We start from the raw sequence: 19,204 nt of genomic DNA, 5'->3' as shown, positions 1-19,204 counted from the left end.
ATTAGATTAATACAAAAGAAAAAGTGAGTAACTAAACACATAAAAACAATTTAAAATATTGGAAGGCAAACCTTTCCAATATGGCGCCCTCGTCATAGGAGTCAGGCACCTCCTAGCGCACAACGTGCTCAGTAAGAAGGAAATAAAATATGTATTGCAAGTCACAACCTGCTTACATGGTTTACACTATATCCCCATAATGGTGAACACGAAAGACCCACAAACACAATAGTATCCACAAAGGATTAAGATTTAATACCGAATGTCCTTGGATATGAATGCTGATTAGGGATATTGCAGAATCTTATTGTGATCAACCCCTCGCATTTGGGATATCAACATTCACGATAATGCTGACTTTTCCTACACCAAGTTACAGAATATATCTCTTTTTCCTTGTTTTCTTAGAATTGGAATTTGCCCTATTTCTCTAGAAGAAGGTTTTGTCTTGAGGGAAGTTTATTACAACCCCCCTAGCAAACCTCTAATGGAACCTTCTGAACATTCCATTTTCCGACCGCCATTTTGTTTCTGTAGCGGTCTAGTCATCACAGCGTAAGGTTGCAACATGTGAGCGTCCTCGCTCCAATTTAACCTACCGGGAAACTGGAGGCCGGCAATATACGGTTCTCCAGCAGCTCCCAAGTAGGTGACACAGCGAAAAGTCTGCAGAGACTTTTACTTTCTGGAACCTACATGGCGCTCACCTAATGAACTATTAATCTACAAATCAACACGCAGGTGCTCTTGCTATTTCATAATAAGCTCTCTCCCACAGAGTGTGACTACAGACTTCACTTTACGCAGGAGGAACCATGAAGCTATAGCTGAACTTTACCAATGTATGTGGTGTGTTATGTTCTCCGTCTGTAATGTTTGTGTGTGTGTGTGTGTAAAGATTTTCCAATCATACAGCAATGTTTCCATTGGGATTTACACTTGATGTGCCACTGACAGTCACATATTTGTTTAAAATAAGTCACAAAATGGTCTTTTCACACTGAAGGTGTTCACTGATGGAACAGGGTGTAAATAAATCTGGGAGCTCAATAGTGGCCCGGATACTGAGATAGTTTAACTCTTCCCTATTTATCTTCACAGAACACAATAAGCGAAAACAAGAAGGTGGTATAAGTATATACACGTTTTATTTAGCATGCATTGTATATATTTGTCCAGTGTATGACAACAGGAGTGGACAATTATATTAAATAGTGAATTCCCTAGGTCCTGAAGTAAAGCCAATAGGGGAATGGCTAGTAACATGTTGATCATTAGGAATTAGGAACATAACCCCCTTTTTCCTATAATCTCCTCTGATTTTTAACCATAACCGACTAGCCAGGTATTTTTAAAACAAGAATTTTCCCCACTCCCCCACTCCTCCCTCCTAGATCATCTTTTCTGCCATTTGCATAGTCATTAAAAGTTCTTCAGTGTAACTCGTAGGTCGCAGAACGTCCCGCAGCGGAACGGGATGGACCCAGTGATGAAGCATGCCACCAGGTGAGTGAGGGTTTTATAGAAAACTTTATGTTGTCTCCCAGACAAGGGATAGACTTTCCAAAATGGCTAGGTGCCTATGTTTTGTGTTGTAAATTGTGTTTGGAGCATGGCCCCAGCTCTTTCCTCTCACTCCCTCCACATTTTTTGATACCATTTAATATCAAGCCATGGTTCTGACTGGTGCAGTTTAAGCTGCACAGTCAGCTCTGATCACAGGGGCTGCTGGAAGCAGTAACATTTGACACATCTGCAGGGAGTACCCGGGAATAGGGAGTAATAGATGTCTAAATAGACTCTGACGAAAAGATAATGCTGCAGCATCTGGGGAGGCATTTGCTGCCAAAATACAGTAAGTTGCTTTGTAATATAGCCTAACAGAGTCAAAATGAGACAGAAGGTGGGCAAGGACACAGACACTCATCTTTCGTGAGTGGTGGTGCTATAATATGGTGTGGTGTAAGGCAGCTGAGAGAAGAGGATGTTTGCAGAAATTCACCAAGACATGGGTGGATGGTGGCCGTTTATCTTGATGGGAATTACGAAACGATGGGCCCTTAGGCAAGGAGGATTCATGTAATAGGACTATGAACTGCACTATTTCACAGTTGCGACTGCCCAAACTGATGATGTAATAGAGATGCATTGTGTCTATCTCTGGTTATACAATAAAATCAATACAAAGTACTTTAGTACATTAGATTATATCACTGTACTGACTTACGATAAAACTAAATGTTTAAAAATTAAAATTTTCCTTACAATTCCATGAAACCACTGCCAGGAGTAGCGAGAGCTGCCAGTTTGTCATGTATACTGTATACAAGGCTAATATGACTGATGTAAGGAGCAACATTTGTCTGTAGTAAACCGCACAAGAGTGAGATTTTTATACAGTGCACACGCTGAACTGAATTCCTTCACAAAACTCTCAGATTTGAGAATCACAATGAGGCTCACTCAAGTAGAGTGTTTTGCCTATGATCCTATGATTTGGTTCAATTGAGGAGGCAGAGATATGAATCTACGTGTCCTGCTTACACACTGTGCAATTTAGCCGCTGGATAAATATCTCCTGCTCCCTCCCATTTACCAACAAACGAAAAAGCTTTGTGATCAGTTATATCATGACCTAAATCAGTACACTTTGTTGAATAAATACAATTATTACGTTGACTATTTCCATACATATACACATACATAAGTGTGGGTGTGTGTATATATATATATATATATATATATATATATATATATATATATATATATATATATATATATATATATATATATATATATATGTAAATAAAAATATATACACACACATATATATATATATATACACGCACATATATATATATATATACGCACATATATATATATATATACACACATATATATATATATGAGACAGAGAGAGATGTCACCATCTTCCTTGGAAAAACCTTAAAAGTTAAGGATAAGTGAAGTCAGGGGACTTATTTTAACATCATTCCCTTGTTCTGCCTTATCAAAAGAGAGAGAGGGTCAGCCCTTACACTGATTGACATAACAAAGACACTAACATCTGTCAAAGACTGCCTTCTGGGCACTGATCTTCATAAAGAAACGTACAAATTGTAGCTCACTTGTAGACAGACACAGACATCAGAAAAAAAACCTTTTCACATATCATCAGCATGGCTGTTCTGCTTTTAATGTGTTTCTCTTTTTAAAACTGCTTCAGGGAGGGTAAAGGGCTCTTGCCTGTCCTCATTGACAAGGGTTGAGCCAGAGCAGAAACTTGGCTCCAGCCTTGTTAGGCATACCCAGCTCTACTTAGCAAACATTGTGCAGCACATTGGGCAAAACCAGTCTTTTGTACGAGCTAAATCAATACCATACACTTAGCTGAAAACATGTACAACAGGCCATATACCCTACACCCTTCCCCATAAAATACTCACCATCAGACTTCACCGTACTGTCACTACCATCTGTAGCTTTAATGGTCACACAGCAGGAGTCTGCAAAAACAATACAAGAATCTACTCAGCTACTATTCTATCTTTTATGTTGCCAGTCACTTTCCAGAAGCTTGTTTTATGCAGTACAATGTGGATTTTGCGCCCATTACACACTTGATAGAAGAGGTGCCTGTGAAGCACAAGTTACTCACCATCAGCAAAGATTGTCCTACTCACAGATTTCTCAACATCTGAATTTCCCCAAGCGTCAGACTGGACTAGAAAACTTTGCATAGCTCCCAGAGCATCTAGGTACTGCAATGAGGTGTCAGACTAAATTTGAAAAACTCCCAGCACTGCTAAAGATGATATTGGGCATACCAGTTGCCAACCTATACACAAGCATCCGGGTACTGTCCTTTTTTACATGCCCGCAGAGACAAGACCAAGGTAAGAGAAAGATATAATGGAGCGTACATCAAAATTTATTTTGAACATTATTAGCAATAATCTGCAAGACAACTCCTCAGAAGTGTTGGAATGTTCGCCATCATCTGGAGGTGGTTGTCAACTGCCTGGGGCAAGCCTGCCTTCAAAAGTCAGTTGTCGAGGTAGTGGAAGGTGGGTACCCCAACCTCCTTCGATGTGCTGCAACCAACACTATCACTTTTGTGAACATCGAGGGGCACTGGTGAGGCCAAAGTGGAGCACTGCAAACTGAAATGTCTCCTGACCCACAGTGAACCACAGGCAAAGCCTGTGGGGCTGAAGGACAGGAGTGTATTAATAAATGTCCTTGCAGGTCAAACAGCAGCCTTACGTCTGAAGGGTCCAAAGAAGGCAGGACCTGGGCTAACATGAGAATCTTGAATTGGTTGTTCAACAGGAAGGCGTTGAGAGGGCAAAAAGCTAAAATAGGACAAAGGCATCCCTACTTCTCCAGCACAAGGTAGTAGTAGGAGTACCAGCAGGAGTAACATTCAATTATTTCTTCTGAGGCCGGAACCCCCTATATGGCCACTTTGGAAACAAGCATTTGCAATGCAATAGGTCTCGCAGTTACGTGAGTTTGAGGTATTGGCATTGTAAATGACTGCCTTTTATTTATGTTTTATTTTGTAAAGCATAAATAAAAGGCATTGTCATTTACAATGCCAATTGCTCAAACTAGCGTAAATGCGAAACCTATTGCATTGCATACGCTTGTTTAGAACTTGTGCCCTGGAAACAGGGGTCACTCTGACACCGAGGGCAGGGACAATAGCGGTACACATCCAGATTGAGACGCCCTACAGAGACGAGAGGCATTGGAAATAACAATAACACCAGTTTATTCTATTGCTCTTCCAAACGTACTCAATCGTTTCCTAGCACTCTGTATAATAGGTGCTAATGTTATCACATAACAATAATATGCATTTGAGGGCAATATAGGCATACAACAACACGCTAAAGAAATGCCATAACATAATCTGAGCTGCCAGATGTAAGAAAATCAGACCCTATGAAACCAACTGTCTGATCTTGGACAAAGTCGCTCATCTCTCATATCGTCTCAATTTCGCTTGCCAATAGTAATGCATTCATAAACAAGCTATCGCATCATGGCTTAGTGAGCTGAATGCTCAGTGCTGACAAAATGCAGTCATCTAAACGTGGCGTGTTCCATTCTCGGCGTTATATCATTCACACGTCAATACATCTAGGACCATGAATTGGCTAACTAAAAAGTGCAGGTGAAGGTCAAAAACGGCAGAGTAGCTCTACACAAAAAGTTGATGTAAAAAAAGAAAACGGATACAACACGTCCTCAACTTTAGGTAAAGTCACCTGTTTCGCACTGATTGCAACATTTCCAGTGTGGCATCGGGTATTGGTTTTCGGGGCACTGATCTCCCAGTGGCCCCCGCACAAAGCCATCATAATCCACGCCGGACTCTGGAGCGACAGCAGTGTATCCATTTCCTACTATGTTGTTGCAGAAGGTTCTGATTGAACACTACTGTTCCAAGGAGCTTTGGTGTCAGAAGCAAAACAAATGCATTTTAGGTGAGCTTTCGCCCATGTGCCACGAGCTTCCCCATAACAGTTGGGAAAACAAGCATTTGCAATGCAATAGGTCTGATTGCATTGCAAATGCTTGACTTTAAAACTAAGCGCGGCGCTGCTTGAAGGAAACAGCGCTCTTTTTTAAAAATTTAATACTGAGCGTGGTGTCCTTGAAGCGGGCGCTGAGCTCTTTGTTAAAGTTAAGAATTATATAAATAAACCGAGCGCGGTGTCCTTGAAGCGGCGCAGCTATCAGTTTTAAAGTAAAAAGGAACCAAAAGCAAACAGAGCGCGGTGGCCCTGTGGGGGACGCTGTGAAAATATAAATAAAGTGAGCGTGGTGTCCCTAGCAGGCGCCACACTCACTAAAGAAATTAAAAAAACACATACAATTTAAAGGGCATCGCGCTTCGTGGACTAATTACAAAAAGAAAGTGCCTAACACCTAATTGAAGGAGACAGTCTAACGCCGCAAGTAAAAGATCCAGTTCAGGTGGGCGGGCGGGGCCAAAAGGAGACAGGGCAGTAACAAGGAGGGACTAAGAAGCCTCCTTTACAATAGAAAGACAGCGTTTAGCATGCACAATGACGCAAACCAATTAAAAGAAGGTGCGGGGCTTAATCACCACTTCTGAAATCTCCTCGATTACAAGAAACCTCGCAAAAAGGGCATGCATGTCCTGCTGTAAGATGGACACATGGTCCTGCGCCAGATGCCCTGAAGGCAATGAAAGGTGTGGCAGGGTAGAAAGGAATTTAAGGGCATTTCCCTGGTGGATAATTTGAAGGACTCACTTGTATGTCATGATGGCTTGCCACTCGTGAAGGAAATATTGGATCTTGCCTCCAACTGGGTGGCTGTGTGACAGCAAGGACACATTAAGCATTTCCATTGTGGCCACAGTAGGTGTGGGGGACAGAGCTGTGCATTGTCCCTACTGTCTTCATTGCCTTTGGGAGCCACACCTGCTGCCACAAAAGGGCTGAATTTGCACTCAAGATTGGGAGGAGTGGTAGAAAAGGCACTGTGTTTAACCCTGCTGGTTGACACCTGTAGCACCAGACTTCCTGAAGTTGGATGCTATGTTATGAAATAAGGATCATCATATGTAGTGCTATGGCGACGAGCAACCTGTCTATTAACAGGTGGCACTGAACACAAAATAGCCCAGGTGTCCAATTGCAGTGGTTCTTAATTTTTGGTCCAGGGCCCCCTGGGATGCAGGAGGCCTACTCAGGGGGGTTCAGAATGTCTTAAAAAATGTATTATATACAAGTCAGTACGGGGCTATAGAAGTCAAAAGGTTAAGAACTGCTGCCCAAGAGGGTCTCAGTACGCACCTTTATAAATGGTAACAGAAGCTCAATAAGAGCCCACACTGGTTGTAAAACTTCGGTCAATATATGTGTTTTCACTTCCATGGTTGGCAACTGGAGTTCTAACTCTTTAGATGGCCTTCGCATCGTAACAGTGAAAGAGGCACTTTCTGCGTAGCAAGACACAAGGACAGTATCAGACGAAGTATTAAGCCTACTGGCATCCTGAAGTCAGTTGTCCTCATTATATTGAGAAACATAATTGGCCAATCATCGTAGTTGTTTTCAGAATCCATGCCAAATAAACTATGTAAAGTCTGGGTCCTACCCTGCGGCAATAGCAAGGAAACAGAAACAGATAGGTTTACAAGAGCGAGTACAATATGCTGTTTAACCTTATCCATTGTTGATGGAGTCAGTAACAGCTTTGATAAAAGCGGGACCAGAACAGGGGATGGTGCCAGAGCCAAATCAGGCACCAACGTCATTGCTGAACCCTAAACAGATTCAAGGAACACAGATGGCACAGAATGAAGTTCGACTGGAGGACTCTGTGATTCCTTGGGGGCCCGAAGGCGTGCCACATAGAAACAAACAAATTACTTACCTTTGGTAACAGTCTATCAGGTAGAGATTCTAGCTGCAGATTCCTCACCATTTGAATATTCTCCAGTCGTTACACTGGATCTGGAAACTTTCATGCAGTACTTCTGCGCGCTGGAATATACTTCGCACTGTTGCTGTTCTGCTCCAGAAATATCATGAGGGGCCTATATAGGTGCCACTCAAGTGCATGGACATCGCTGCTTTTGAGACTGTCGCAATTCCAAACTCAGAGCCCCAAAAGCAAATAGGTAGACAGGGTCGAGAATCCTCGACTTGGATCTCATTAATGGAAAGAGTCCAATCACAGAGGGGAGTTGAGGAATCTGCAGCCAAATAGGGTTTCTACCATAAGGTAAGTAACTTGTTCTCCTGATAGAAACTTCTAGCTGCAGGTTTTTCACCTTCTGAATAGATACCAAAGTAATACCTATTTTAAGGTCGGTCTGAGAACGGACTTAAAGCACAAGTTACTTACCTGGGGTAAGAAACATTAGTTAGTTAGATTTCTTACCTTAGAATTACCCACAGGCGTCAGATTGGATCAGGAGAGTTTGTCAGCAGTACCCCTGCACGTCGGTAGGCGTCGTCTGCGGCTCCGCATCCATCGTCGGCGTCGTGATCGCCGGGATGACGTAGCTGGAGTACATAGACGCTGCCCTCACGCGCTGATGTCAGTTCTGTACATAGCTTTCAGCGCCAGTAACGCAGAGCCATGCAAGAAACCGACCTTGGTGCCATGAAACTAGGGCCCTTAAGCAAAATACCTTAACCCTAGATCTCGGTTCGCAGAACAGGGAGGAAGGGTGGGGCGGTAAGGAATCTAACTAACTAATGTTTCTTACAGATATATCGTTACCGAAGGTAAGTAATTTGTGCATCTGAAAGAAACACGTTAGTTAGATTCCTTACCTTAGAATAGATACCAAAGCAATACCAACCCCGTGGTGGGCCTGCGAACCAAGATCACACCCGGAAGTCCTGGAGAACCGACCGGCCAAAGAAGCCGTCCCTCCGGACTTGGCTGTCCAGGCAGTAATGCTTGGCAAACGTGTGCAGTGAGACTCCCCGTCCCAAGGCAGTTGTAGCCGCCATGGCCCGAGTGGAATGGGCGCGCAGCCCAACAGGAGGCTCCCTTTTAGCCAAGGAATAACAGACCTTGATGCACAAATCGCCCCACCGAGAGATGGTCAGTTTGTGCACCGCCCGTTCCTTCTTAGCGCCCGCGTAGCCAAGAAAGAGTTGGTCGTCCACACGGAACTGCTGTGTGCGGTTCAGATAAAAAGAGATCGCAAGTTTTGGGTCCAGACGGTGGAGCCTCTCTTCCTCCTTGGAGGGATGCGGAGGCGGAAAGAAGGTGGGCAAGGTAATGGACTGTCCGATGTGAAAGGCAGTAACCACCTTGGGCAGAAAAGAAGGACGAGTCCTCAGAACAACTTTGTCTGGATGGACAGAGAGGAAAGGAGGCTTAGATGAAAGAGCCTGCAGCTCACTCACTCTTCTAGCAGAGGTGATGGCAACCATGAAAGTCGTTTTTAGAGTCAGAAGACGGCGAGGACAATTATGAAGTGGCTCAAAGGGAGCGCACATCAGAAAAATAAGAACCAGATTCAAGTCCCACTGAGGTATCACAAAAGGAACAAGAGGAAACATGTGCGTGATGCCTTTCAAGAATCTATTTACCACAGGGGACTTGAAAAGAGAAGGCTGATCAGGAAGCCGTAAGAAGGCAGAAATGGCGGAAAGGTAGCCGTTGATAGTGCCCAGAGCGGAGTTGTGCTGGGCAAGAGAAAGAAGAAGAGGAGAACCTCTGAAAGAGGGGCAGAGAGAGGATCTACAGCCTTTGCTGTGCACGATGGCACACATTTGTACCACCTGCAGGCATATACCGTTTTTGTGGCGGGATGCCTGGCTGCCAAGATAACGTCACAGACTGCAGGAGGAAGGTCAAATGGCCTCAACTGTCGCCGGACAATCTCCACGCATGTAGGTGAAGACTGGACAAGTTCGGGAGGAGGACCGTCCCCTGTTGCTGCGACAGAAGGTCCTCCTGAAGAGGTAGTTGAATCGGGGGATCGATGGACATACATGGAGTAGCTCGGGATACCAGTATCTCCGTGCCCAATCCGGAGCCACAAGAATGACTTGGGCCCAGTTGCGCCTGATCTTCACCACTCTGGGCAGAAGTGGTATAGGCGGGAAGGCATACAACAGACCGCAACTCCACTCACGACGAAAAGCGTCTCCGAGCGAGTGCCGCCTTTAAAATTCCAACGCGCAGAACTGATGACATTTCGCGTTCTCTTCTGAGGCGAATAGATCTAACCAAGGCTCTCCCCACTGCTGAAAGAGACCATGCGCTACTTCCGAGTTCAGACGCCATTCGTGATCCATCATGCACCGACGGCTGAGTTCGTCCCCCCTGGCGTTCAGTGAACCTGCCAGGTGTTGAACCATCAGGGTGATGCCCTGATGTTCCAGCCATATGCGGAGGCACAGAGCATCCTGACATAAGGTCCACGACCCCAGCCCAGACCAGCCCATCCTGTTTGCTGCAATACCACATGGTGGTGGTGTTGTCCGTGAACACCTGCACTACACTTCCCCAGACAGAGGGAAGGAATGCCTTCAGAGCAAGTCGGATCGCCCGCAGCTCCAGAAGGTTGATATGGAGCCAGGACTCCGCCAGAGACCAGAGGCCTCTGATCTCCACCTCTCCCATGTGGCCACCCCATCCCAGGAGGGATGCATCCATCACTACTGTGCAGTCCGCTTGGGGAAGGGAGAGGAATCTGCCCCTGACCCAATCTCGGTCCGTGAGCCATCACTGCAACGGTCTTGCAGTGCCCTCCGAGATCAGGACGTGGTCTGAAAGGTTCCCCTGATGCTGAGGCCCCTGGAACTTCAGGTCCCACTGCAGAGCCTGCATCCGCCTTCTGGCGTGATGTACCAGCAGGATGCAGGAGGACATCAACCCCAGGAGCCATAGGGTCAACCTGACCGAAACTCGGGATAGAGGCTGAAAGATCGGAATCAGAGCCTGAATATCCCGAACCCGCTTCTCGGGAGGATAAACCCGAAACTGCGCCGAGTTCAGAACTGCTCCGATGAAGAGGAGCTTCTGAGAGGGATTCAGGTGTGGCTTTGGCATGTTGATGGAGAACCCCAGCGAGTGCAGGAGGTCGGCTGTAGTCTGGAGGTGAGAGACGACTATCTGGGGCGAGCCCGCATTCAACAACCAGTCATCGAGATAGGGGGAAGACTGGAACCCCTAATCTGCGCAGATGAGCTGCGACCACCGTCAACACTTTCGTGAACACCCGAGGGGCACTGGTGAGGCCGAAGGGGAGCACGGTAAACTGGAAGTGCTCGTGGCCCACCGTAAACCGCAGGTAGCGCTGGTGGGCCAGCAGGACGGGGATGTGGAAATATGCGTCCTGCAAGTCCAACACTACCATCCAGTCTCCAGGGTCTGGGGCAGCCAGGACCTGAGCTAAAGTCAGCATCTTGAACCTCTCCTTCCGGAGGAAGCCGTTGACACTCCTGAGGTCCAAGATAGGGCGCAGGCCCCCTTTGCCCTTCTTGGGAAATAGGAAGTAGTGGGAATAGCAACCACGTCCTACTTCTGGCCCAGGTACTTGTTTGATAGCACCCTTGGCCAAGAGGGCCGAAACTTCCTCCTGCAGAAGTTGCAAGTGATCCCCCAACATGCGGCGGTACTGCGGTGGCATGGCTGGAGGGGTCCCCTTGAAGGGGAGGGAGTAGCCCCTTCGGAAGATTTGCAGCACCCACCTGTCCGAAGTGATGGTACACCAGTTGAGCAGGTGATGGCGAACTCTGCCTCCCACTGGCGTGGAATGGGCCTGAAAGCTCGGACTAGGAAGGCTTTAAGGCAGATGCTGTGGGAGCGGATGTGGACTGACCGGCTCTCTGTTCACTGCACGTCCGCGACCACGTTGAGGTTGGTTTTGTGGCCTGTGGCTGGACGAACCTGCGGGGGTGCCCCTTCTGTGGCCACGAAAGGAGCGAAAAGTAGAAGTTTGCTGGCGCTTGGCCGACAGATCCAAGGACTTGGCCGTAGCCCTGGAGTCCTTAAAGCACTCTAGCGCGCTATCTGCCTTGTCGCCAAAGAGGCGACGCCATCAAAAGGCATGTCCATGAGAGTGCTCTGGACATCCCCTGAAAAGTTTGTGGATCTCAGCCAGGCGTGACGACGAATCGGCATCGTCGTTGACACCACCGACTCGCTGGGTAGAGCGATGGCAAGTCCACATCCGGCGAACCTTTCACATTCTGTACCACATCTGCTACACACGGACCCCAGGGTAGGCCCCCACAAATGCCCTACTTGCATCACCCATACCCCCCCGCTAACACCCCCCTACAGGTCTTAGCAGCGCTCATTAATGTACGCTCCCTCCCTAAACATAAAACTGAAATCTTAGAATTCATTGTGTCACATAATCTCGATCTCTTGTTTATCACCGAGACTTGGGGTGACGACTCTTCCGGCCCGGATTTCAAGGCAGCCATCCCCGAAGACTACTGCGTGCACAGACTAGACAGAATAAAAAGAAAGGGTGGCGGTCTAGCCATCATTTATAGGAATCGCTTCAAAGTCAAAATCACCGATCTTAAATACAACGACTGTGAAGCCTTTTCCGTTTCCATCAGCCTCTCTGGCAATCAGTCATTCGTAGGCATGCTAATCTACCGCCCGCCTGGGTCCAGATCTAAATTCCTCAACAACCTTAACAACTTAATCGAGGTTACTGCTGGAGCTCCACAATACACCATATTAGGAGACTTCAATTTCCATCTTGAATCCCCATGCGACACTGATACCATTGCTCTAATTAACGATCTATCAGCAGCCGGATTTCAGCAAACTGTCGCCCAGCCCACTCACGAGGCAGGCCATACCCTAGATGGGGTATTCACCAATAACCCTTACATTATGATTTCAGATGTGATCCCTCTTATCTGGACTGACCACTCAGTAGTCTGCTTCTCCATAAAAATCAAATCACCACTATCTCTAACCGGATTATCTTCTCCTATCTCTTCTAGAGATTGGAAAAACATTAATACTTCCCATCTTGCTTCTATGCTGACCGAGAGCATCATCACCACTGAACCAAATCCGTCACTAGCCTCCAATAACTACCTCAACAGCTTAGACATGGCTTGTTCCAAACTAGAACCCTTGAAAACTTCCCAACGTAATAGAAAGTCTCCTTCTGCCCCGTGGTTCTCGGAATCCCTACGTCTTCAGAGACAACACTGTAGAAATTTGGAAAGACACTGGCGCCATTACTACAACCCCACAGACAAAATCTCATACAAAAGCGCCCTCTCCAAATATAAAGACCTCATCGCTTCTGAAAAAATATGTATTACACCTCCCAAATTAATCAGGCGAAACATTCCGCAAGAAAACTGTTTCAAGTGGTTAACCAACTCTCAAACCCCCCTGCCCCCCCTTCTGACCTATCTCAAACCCTCTGTAACTCCCTTGCAAATTTCTTTAAGGACAAAGTCACCTCTATCTTCTCAGCCTTCATTCAAAAATCTCCTTCCACTACCATAACCAATCAACCATCACCCACTAACGCTCCATCCTTCTCTGTGTTTAAAGCAGTCACTGAGGAACAAGTCCTCCGTTTAATTTGCAGTACCAAATCGAGTTCCCCCCTAGACCCTTGCCCTCCGGCTATTCTCAACCTTATTCCAGAAGCCATCTCCCCGGCTTTGACGAACATTTGCAACACTATGTTCACTACCGGCTCATATCCCTCAGTTTGGAAAAAGGCTATCATTAAGCCACTCCTGAAAAAAAACACCCTTGACCCCTCCCTCCCATCCAGTTACAGACCCATCGCATGTCTCCCCTACCCAGCAAAAGTATTTGAAAAAGCTATGAATATGCAACTCTCTAAATTCATAGATGAAAACAATCTACTGGACGAAACCCAATTTGGGTTTAGGCAGGGACACGGAACCGAAACTGCTTTAATAAAAGCGGCAGATGAAATAAGAATGACATTGGACAAAGGAGGAGCAGCAGTATTAATACTGGTAGATCTTTCCGCAGCCTTCGACACGGTCGATCATGCCATCCTGATCGACCGTGTCTCAGCAATAGGCATTCAGAACAAGGCCAAAGAACTTCTTGCCTCCTTCTTGGCCAACCGATCACAGGCAGTAAAAATGGGCCCTTTCACCTCCCCCACCTTCTCTCTTCCTTGCGGAGTACCACAGGGCTCATCGCTAAGTCCGACCTTGTTCAACATATATGTTTCGGACTTAGCGAGGGTGATTAAGTCCTACGGCATTGCCCTCACGACCTATGCTGATGATACCCAATTGGTCCTATCCGTACACAATGACAGAGCGACAATCGCTGCAAACTTTCAAAAAGGAATGCTTGCAATCAGTTCCTGGATGTCATCAAACTGTCTTAAATTAAACTCTGACAAGACAGAGGGGATGACATTCGGGAAACTGGAACCTACCTGGTCCCCTCTATGGTGGCCAATTGAGTTGGGACCTCCACCAGAACCGGTCACCAAGGTTCGTAACCTTGGAGTTATTTTCGATAACAGACTGACCTTTCACCATCATGTCAACTCCGTAGTCTCCACTTCCTTCTTCACTCTGAAGAAAATCAAAAAACTTCTCCCTTACCTTCCCATTTCAGCTGGCAAAACCCTAATCAGCACTCTGGTTTTTGCCAAAACAGACTACTGTAACGCCCTCCTTCTTAATGCCCAAGAGAAAGTTCTTAACAGGCTTCAGCTAGTACAGAACGCCTCAGCCAGAATCCTACTGGGCATTCCCAAGTTCACCTCCAGCTCCCCGTATATCCAACAGCTTCACTGGCTCCCCGTTAGGAGCCGTACAAAATTCAAGGCATTGTGTATTGCCTATAAAGCTATCAACAACTTAGGCCCACAGGTCCTCAAGGATGCCCTCTGCCCGCTAGAAAATCTAAGAACACTTCGTTCCTCCTCAGCTCATCTGCTTAAAATCCAACAAACAAAAAAGGCCAACTGGGGTGACAGATGCTTCGTGATTTCCACAGCTAGACTCTGGAACGCACTCCCCCTTTCCATTAAAACGGCCCCAACGCTCATTAGCTTCAGGAAGAAATTAAAAACCTGGCTTTTCCCACATTAAAATCTGCCATAGTTATCGTTCTGTTCACTGAGCGCCGAGACACCCCCGGGTAGTTGTGCGCTATAAAAATTGCCAAAAACAAACAAACATCGAATGGAGTACCGTACTGCATCCCGCCCCTCAGCAAGATGCTTCTTTGGTGCCTGTTTGAACAGGGGAGTCACTCCTTGACCCAAAGGGAGATTCTTTCATCTTCTAGTCGAAAAAGAATGTCGAAGTCCCAGGACATATATTGCAGAGTTTCGTCCAGGTATAATCTAAAGTCCTAAGGACTGGGTTTCTATACTTATACTAAGTTTAGGGGTTGGACTTACTCTAGGGTCCCACCTATGGGAGGACCCAGGGTGGGGTTGATTACACCCCATCCCCTTTGTCCAGTTTCGCGCCAGAGCAGGGGCTGAGTGCCCCTGCAACCGGTTTGAACTGGGGTATGCACAGGGACACCAAGTGTGCCCCCAGCACTGTCTGAAAAGCATTCACTGAATGCACCCACCCACCCAGCCCCAATGCACTAAAGCCTGTCTGTGGAGGTGGTTACACCTCCCTGTGACAGGAAACCTATTGTCCAGGCCTCCTCTGCCGGAGTTTCATCCAGCAGCAGGAGGTCAGACTCGTGTCTGTGGGTGCAGCATCCATTTTGTGATGCTGGGGCTCTTTTAAACTAATGCCGGTCAGTTAAGTGTGTACATGTCTTCTCCCTCTAGAAGGGTGGAATTCTACCCTCAGGACTGGCGGGGGGGGGAGGAGGGTAGGGCTCTAAAGTGTTTGACACCAAACACAACATGTTTTGATGCAGCCATTTCAAAGTTAGCATTTACCTTGAGGTTATAATGCACTTCTGGCGAAGGTTATGGAGCAGTGAGGAACTTTTTACCTACAGGGCAGAACTGAGGGAGTTTCTAACCCACCCCAAAGCCCTACAGATTCCCTGGATAAAATATATAAAAAAGTCCTGTATGAGAATGGGGTTCCCAGACCTATGGTCCGATCCAGCTAATGCGTCACTTAGGATCCCACGAAGAGTCTTGGCCAATGCTTATTATGAGCAGAAACTGGCTATGGTTTTAGATCGCCAGGGCGAGGGGTCATTACCATCTGTATTCACGCAATGCAAGGATTCCTACAGGCTGGAGAGGGTCCTGGACGGGATGACTCCTGTGCTGGCCAGGAAGCTATTTCTGCAATGGAGATATGGCACACTGCCTTTGCGGTCTACACTAGCTCCTGGTCAACACCGCCCTCTACCAAGCAATGCCCGGCATGCACCTGTGCTGAGGAAAGCGACCTACATGTGAACTTGTTTTGTCCAACTTACAAGGCCGCTAGGAAATATTGGCTTTTACCACTTATCAGAAACTTTGGTTGTAGGGAATACCTCCCGATGTATAGAATTTTAAAAACTGATGTCTCGGGACCAATGGTGTTTGCACTAGCCAAATTCCTTACAAATGTCTGGCATACTCGCACCCGTATTTTAAAGTCGCAGTTGACCACTTAACTATAAGAATATGAATTTTAATGTATGGCCTTTTATTGCACATTTCCGATGGTTTTATATTGTACTATATGTGTTTTACTGCATATCTTTGATGGTCAAATTGGCCGAAATAAAGATTGAAATAATATTAATATAATGCACTTAAGAGTATGTGGTATGGCTGTATCACAGAACAGCCTCAGAGAATACATTCCGTAAGCTGCAGAGGGGTCCTGCTCATGCATGGGCACCCTCTCACACAAAACCAAGCACACTGCCTTCAGGATTGTTAAGGCCTGCCATAGGAGTGACTTATAGGTTTATATGTGTCTGTCATTAAAGGTAGATATAGGTAACCTATATCTTAGTAAGGGGTGCAAGCACCACCTTACCCACGCTGCAGTAGCAGACCTGTGGTGCCATTTTGTAAGGCTTCCCAGGGGTGGCATAATACATGCTTCAGCCCCTGGTAGGCCTGTGGGGTCCCTATGCCCTTGGTACCTAAGGTACCATATACTAGGGACTCACAAGGGTAACCCAGTAACCAATCTGGAGTGTACCTAAAGTACATGCAATCAATTTAGAGAGGAAGCAGCTAGGCTGGGGTCCTGTTTAGCAGGGCCCCAGCCAGACTAAAGTAAAAAAAACAGTGAAACACCAGTATAAAGTGGGGGTAACCATAACAAATAGATCCTACTCTCCTACACCTCCCATCACCTTTTGTGTAACCTATCTTGACCTCACCAGAATGACTATCGGAGCATGTTCTTTAGGGGGGACTTCAACATCGGAGCCAATGGTTCTTCCCAGCACCAGTGGAAGGACCACTGGCAGGGTCCTGGGTGCCAGAGCAGCGGTGGTTGGTGGCATGCCCTGAGGAGGGCCTCTGGAGTTGACTGGCACCAACAGAAAACTCAGCTGCAGTAAGCCAATCAAACAGAATCTTCAGGTTCACTAGGAGGAACAGTTGCATTTCTGAACAGCACCATCATGTTGGGCAGAAACTGCGCTAGGTGTGAGGAACTCTGAATAGGCTAGAGGGGGTGCTGGCGCCAGGAATGACATCCAGATCAGAGCTGGTAATGGAGCCATGCAGGAAATGGTGCTAGGGTCAGTGCCGCAAGCAAATGGTCTTTTGGTGGAGTGATGCTGTGAGGAGGATTCTGCTGGAGATCATGAGGGAGTCCGATCTAATATGAGGGAATGATGGTTAGGCATGGAGTAGTCCCATCTTTTCCTCTTCTTGTACTGGAAAGTGCTCAACTGATTAATTTTGTATTTTAACGTTTTATAACTTTGTAAATTGTAGTAATGATGTAGCCCTTGATGTATGGGCGAAACACGTTGGCTATCTGGTTGAATTTTACTAAAGAATAAAAAATAATTGGATTTTTCACCAAATTCTTCCAAGGCATTTGGCGATTCAATTTCAGATTTCTTTTTTTTTTTTTTTTTTAATATATATTTTTTATTTTAACAGTAAGACCAGAGCAGGCAATACAGATATCAGGTGTCTCGCAGTGAAATACAGAACAGGGCCAGGCGGGGGAAATATACAAACAATAATCACTGTAAGGAGTGAAGCACATTACGGGTACACATAACGGAAAAAGGAGAGAAGCAGTCTATTAGTCAATCAAAAGCAATCCCACCCGCGCGACCTCGTCCACAATGTTACAGGATAATTAAGCCAGCGAAGACACCCGGACAATAAAGGATTTGTGAAAAGTAAACAGCCCATCTCTCGTAGAAGGAAAAAGAAAAGACAAAAGGGGCCATCGAACAAAAAAAAGGCAAAATAAAAAACCCCACCCCTAACCCCCCACCCTGCACCCCTGCAATGGCTACGGCCTAACCCCACTAGCAGCGTGCCTGTCGCCCAAGAACTACCCTAAAGGAAGGGAAAAGAGAAAGCGGAGGAGGAAAAAGCAAACACACTCCCGGTCTCCCATACCCCCCGCCAACAGCGACCACCCCGAGACATGGTAAAATCAATATTTAGCAATTATACAAACCAGTCAGGGGAGGATAAACAACAACCACCCAATTCCTATCACAATATAGGCACAACCCCGGCATTGCTAAAAGCCATTATATCGGATCCCAGCAATAAAGTTCAGCCCTGGCCAGTACGGTCCGTCAGAAGAGTCTTTGCCACTCGAGCCGCCATTTTGATGGAAAAGGCAAAGCGTCCATAAAAGTTCTTGTCAGCACAGGAGGATCGAATACAGGATAAAAGTTCACAGCTCAAACGAGGAAAGATGTCCAAGAACAGCGAGTATCCCAAACCATCACCAAGGTACTCGTAACCACATGGAAGACCGTCTATAGATGTGTTAGGCGGCAGCAGGATCAGGCAAGAGATGCTAGCGAGAAGCATGGGCTAGCTTGTCTGTAATAGGGGACCGTCAAGGTTCATGAATTCCGGGTTATGCACGGGGACCTCGACCTCTGATGTGCAGTGCACCGCTGGTACCATCTCTAGCTGGAAACTAAACGAGGTGTCGTCCACAGGTTCCAGGATACCGTCCACTTTCACCATCAGTGTCCGGAACACAGCGACTGTGTGCGAATGAAGCGCCCCAATGGCGGCCACAACGGCCTGCAGCGATGGCGTGCCTTCCGTCCGCTCCATCCCCTCTCAATAGGCGACAGAGCCGGACTTGAACCCCGGAGGCCGGCTGCTCCGGAGTCGCAGGCCACGCAAATCTGATATCAAATAATGGGTGCTCCTCGTCTTACAGAACACACCTTCGCCGTCAGAGAGGGCCCCAGCCCGTCGACCCCGGGAGGGCAGCAAGGTCTCCGGGCACCGGACCCCCACCACAGCAGCCGGCGTGGCGGCACCGGACCCCCACCACAGCAGCCGGCGTGGCACGCTGGCGTGTCCTCGGTGTAGATCATTCAAAGGATCATCACAAGAAGTCAACAATTCAGGCACTCTTCGGGAGACCGGGCTCAGTCCAGGTCTCAAGGCCGATGTTGTTCAACTCTGACCCGGGTAGTCTAGAAATCTAGGCCCCGGCTTCCGCACGTTATTAGGCCGAGAGTGGAAACACGGCGTATCTTCGTCAGCCGATGAGGTAGAAATCTCGGGATTGCACCTTTAGAAGCAGTAGACCTTCATAAACAA

The 19,204-nt window shown here is 46.8% G+C and overlaps 1 protein-coding gene across 2 annotated transcripts in view; it reads right to left on the bottom strand.

Annotated features, from left to right (window-relative positions):
• Positions 1–19,204, bottom strand: part of LOC144762304 (exportin-5-like) — a 2,548,278-nt gene that overhangs the window by 480,050 nt on the left and 2,049,024 nt on the right. For both annotated transcript variants that reach the window (XM_078647452.1, XM_078647453.1), the window contains one exon: positions 3,447–3,506. In XM_078647452.1, the coding sequence (XP_078503578.1) occupies positions 3,447–3,506 (60 nt within the window). The remainder of the gene's footprint in view (positions 1–3,446; positions 3,507–19,204) is intronic.

This window comes from Lissotriton helveticus, chromosome 6 (genome assembly GCF_964261635.1).
Source record: "Lissotriton helveticus chromosome 6, aLisHel1.1, whole genome shotgun sequence".
NCBI lineage: Eukaryota > Metazoa > Chordata > Amphibia > Caudata > Salamandridae > Lissotriton > Lissotriton helveticus.
The sequence above is the reverse complement of the archived record's forward strand: the minus strand, read 5'-3'. Positions and strand labels throughout refer to the sequence as shown.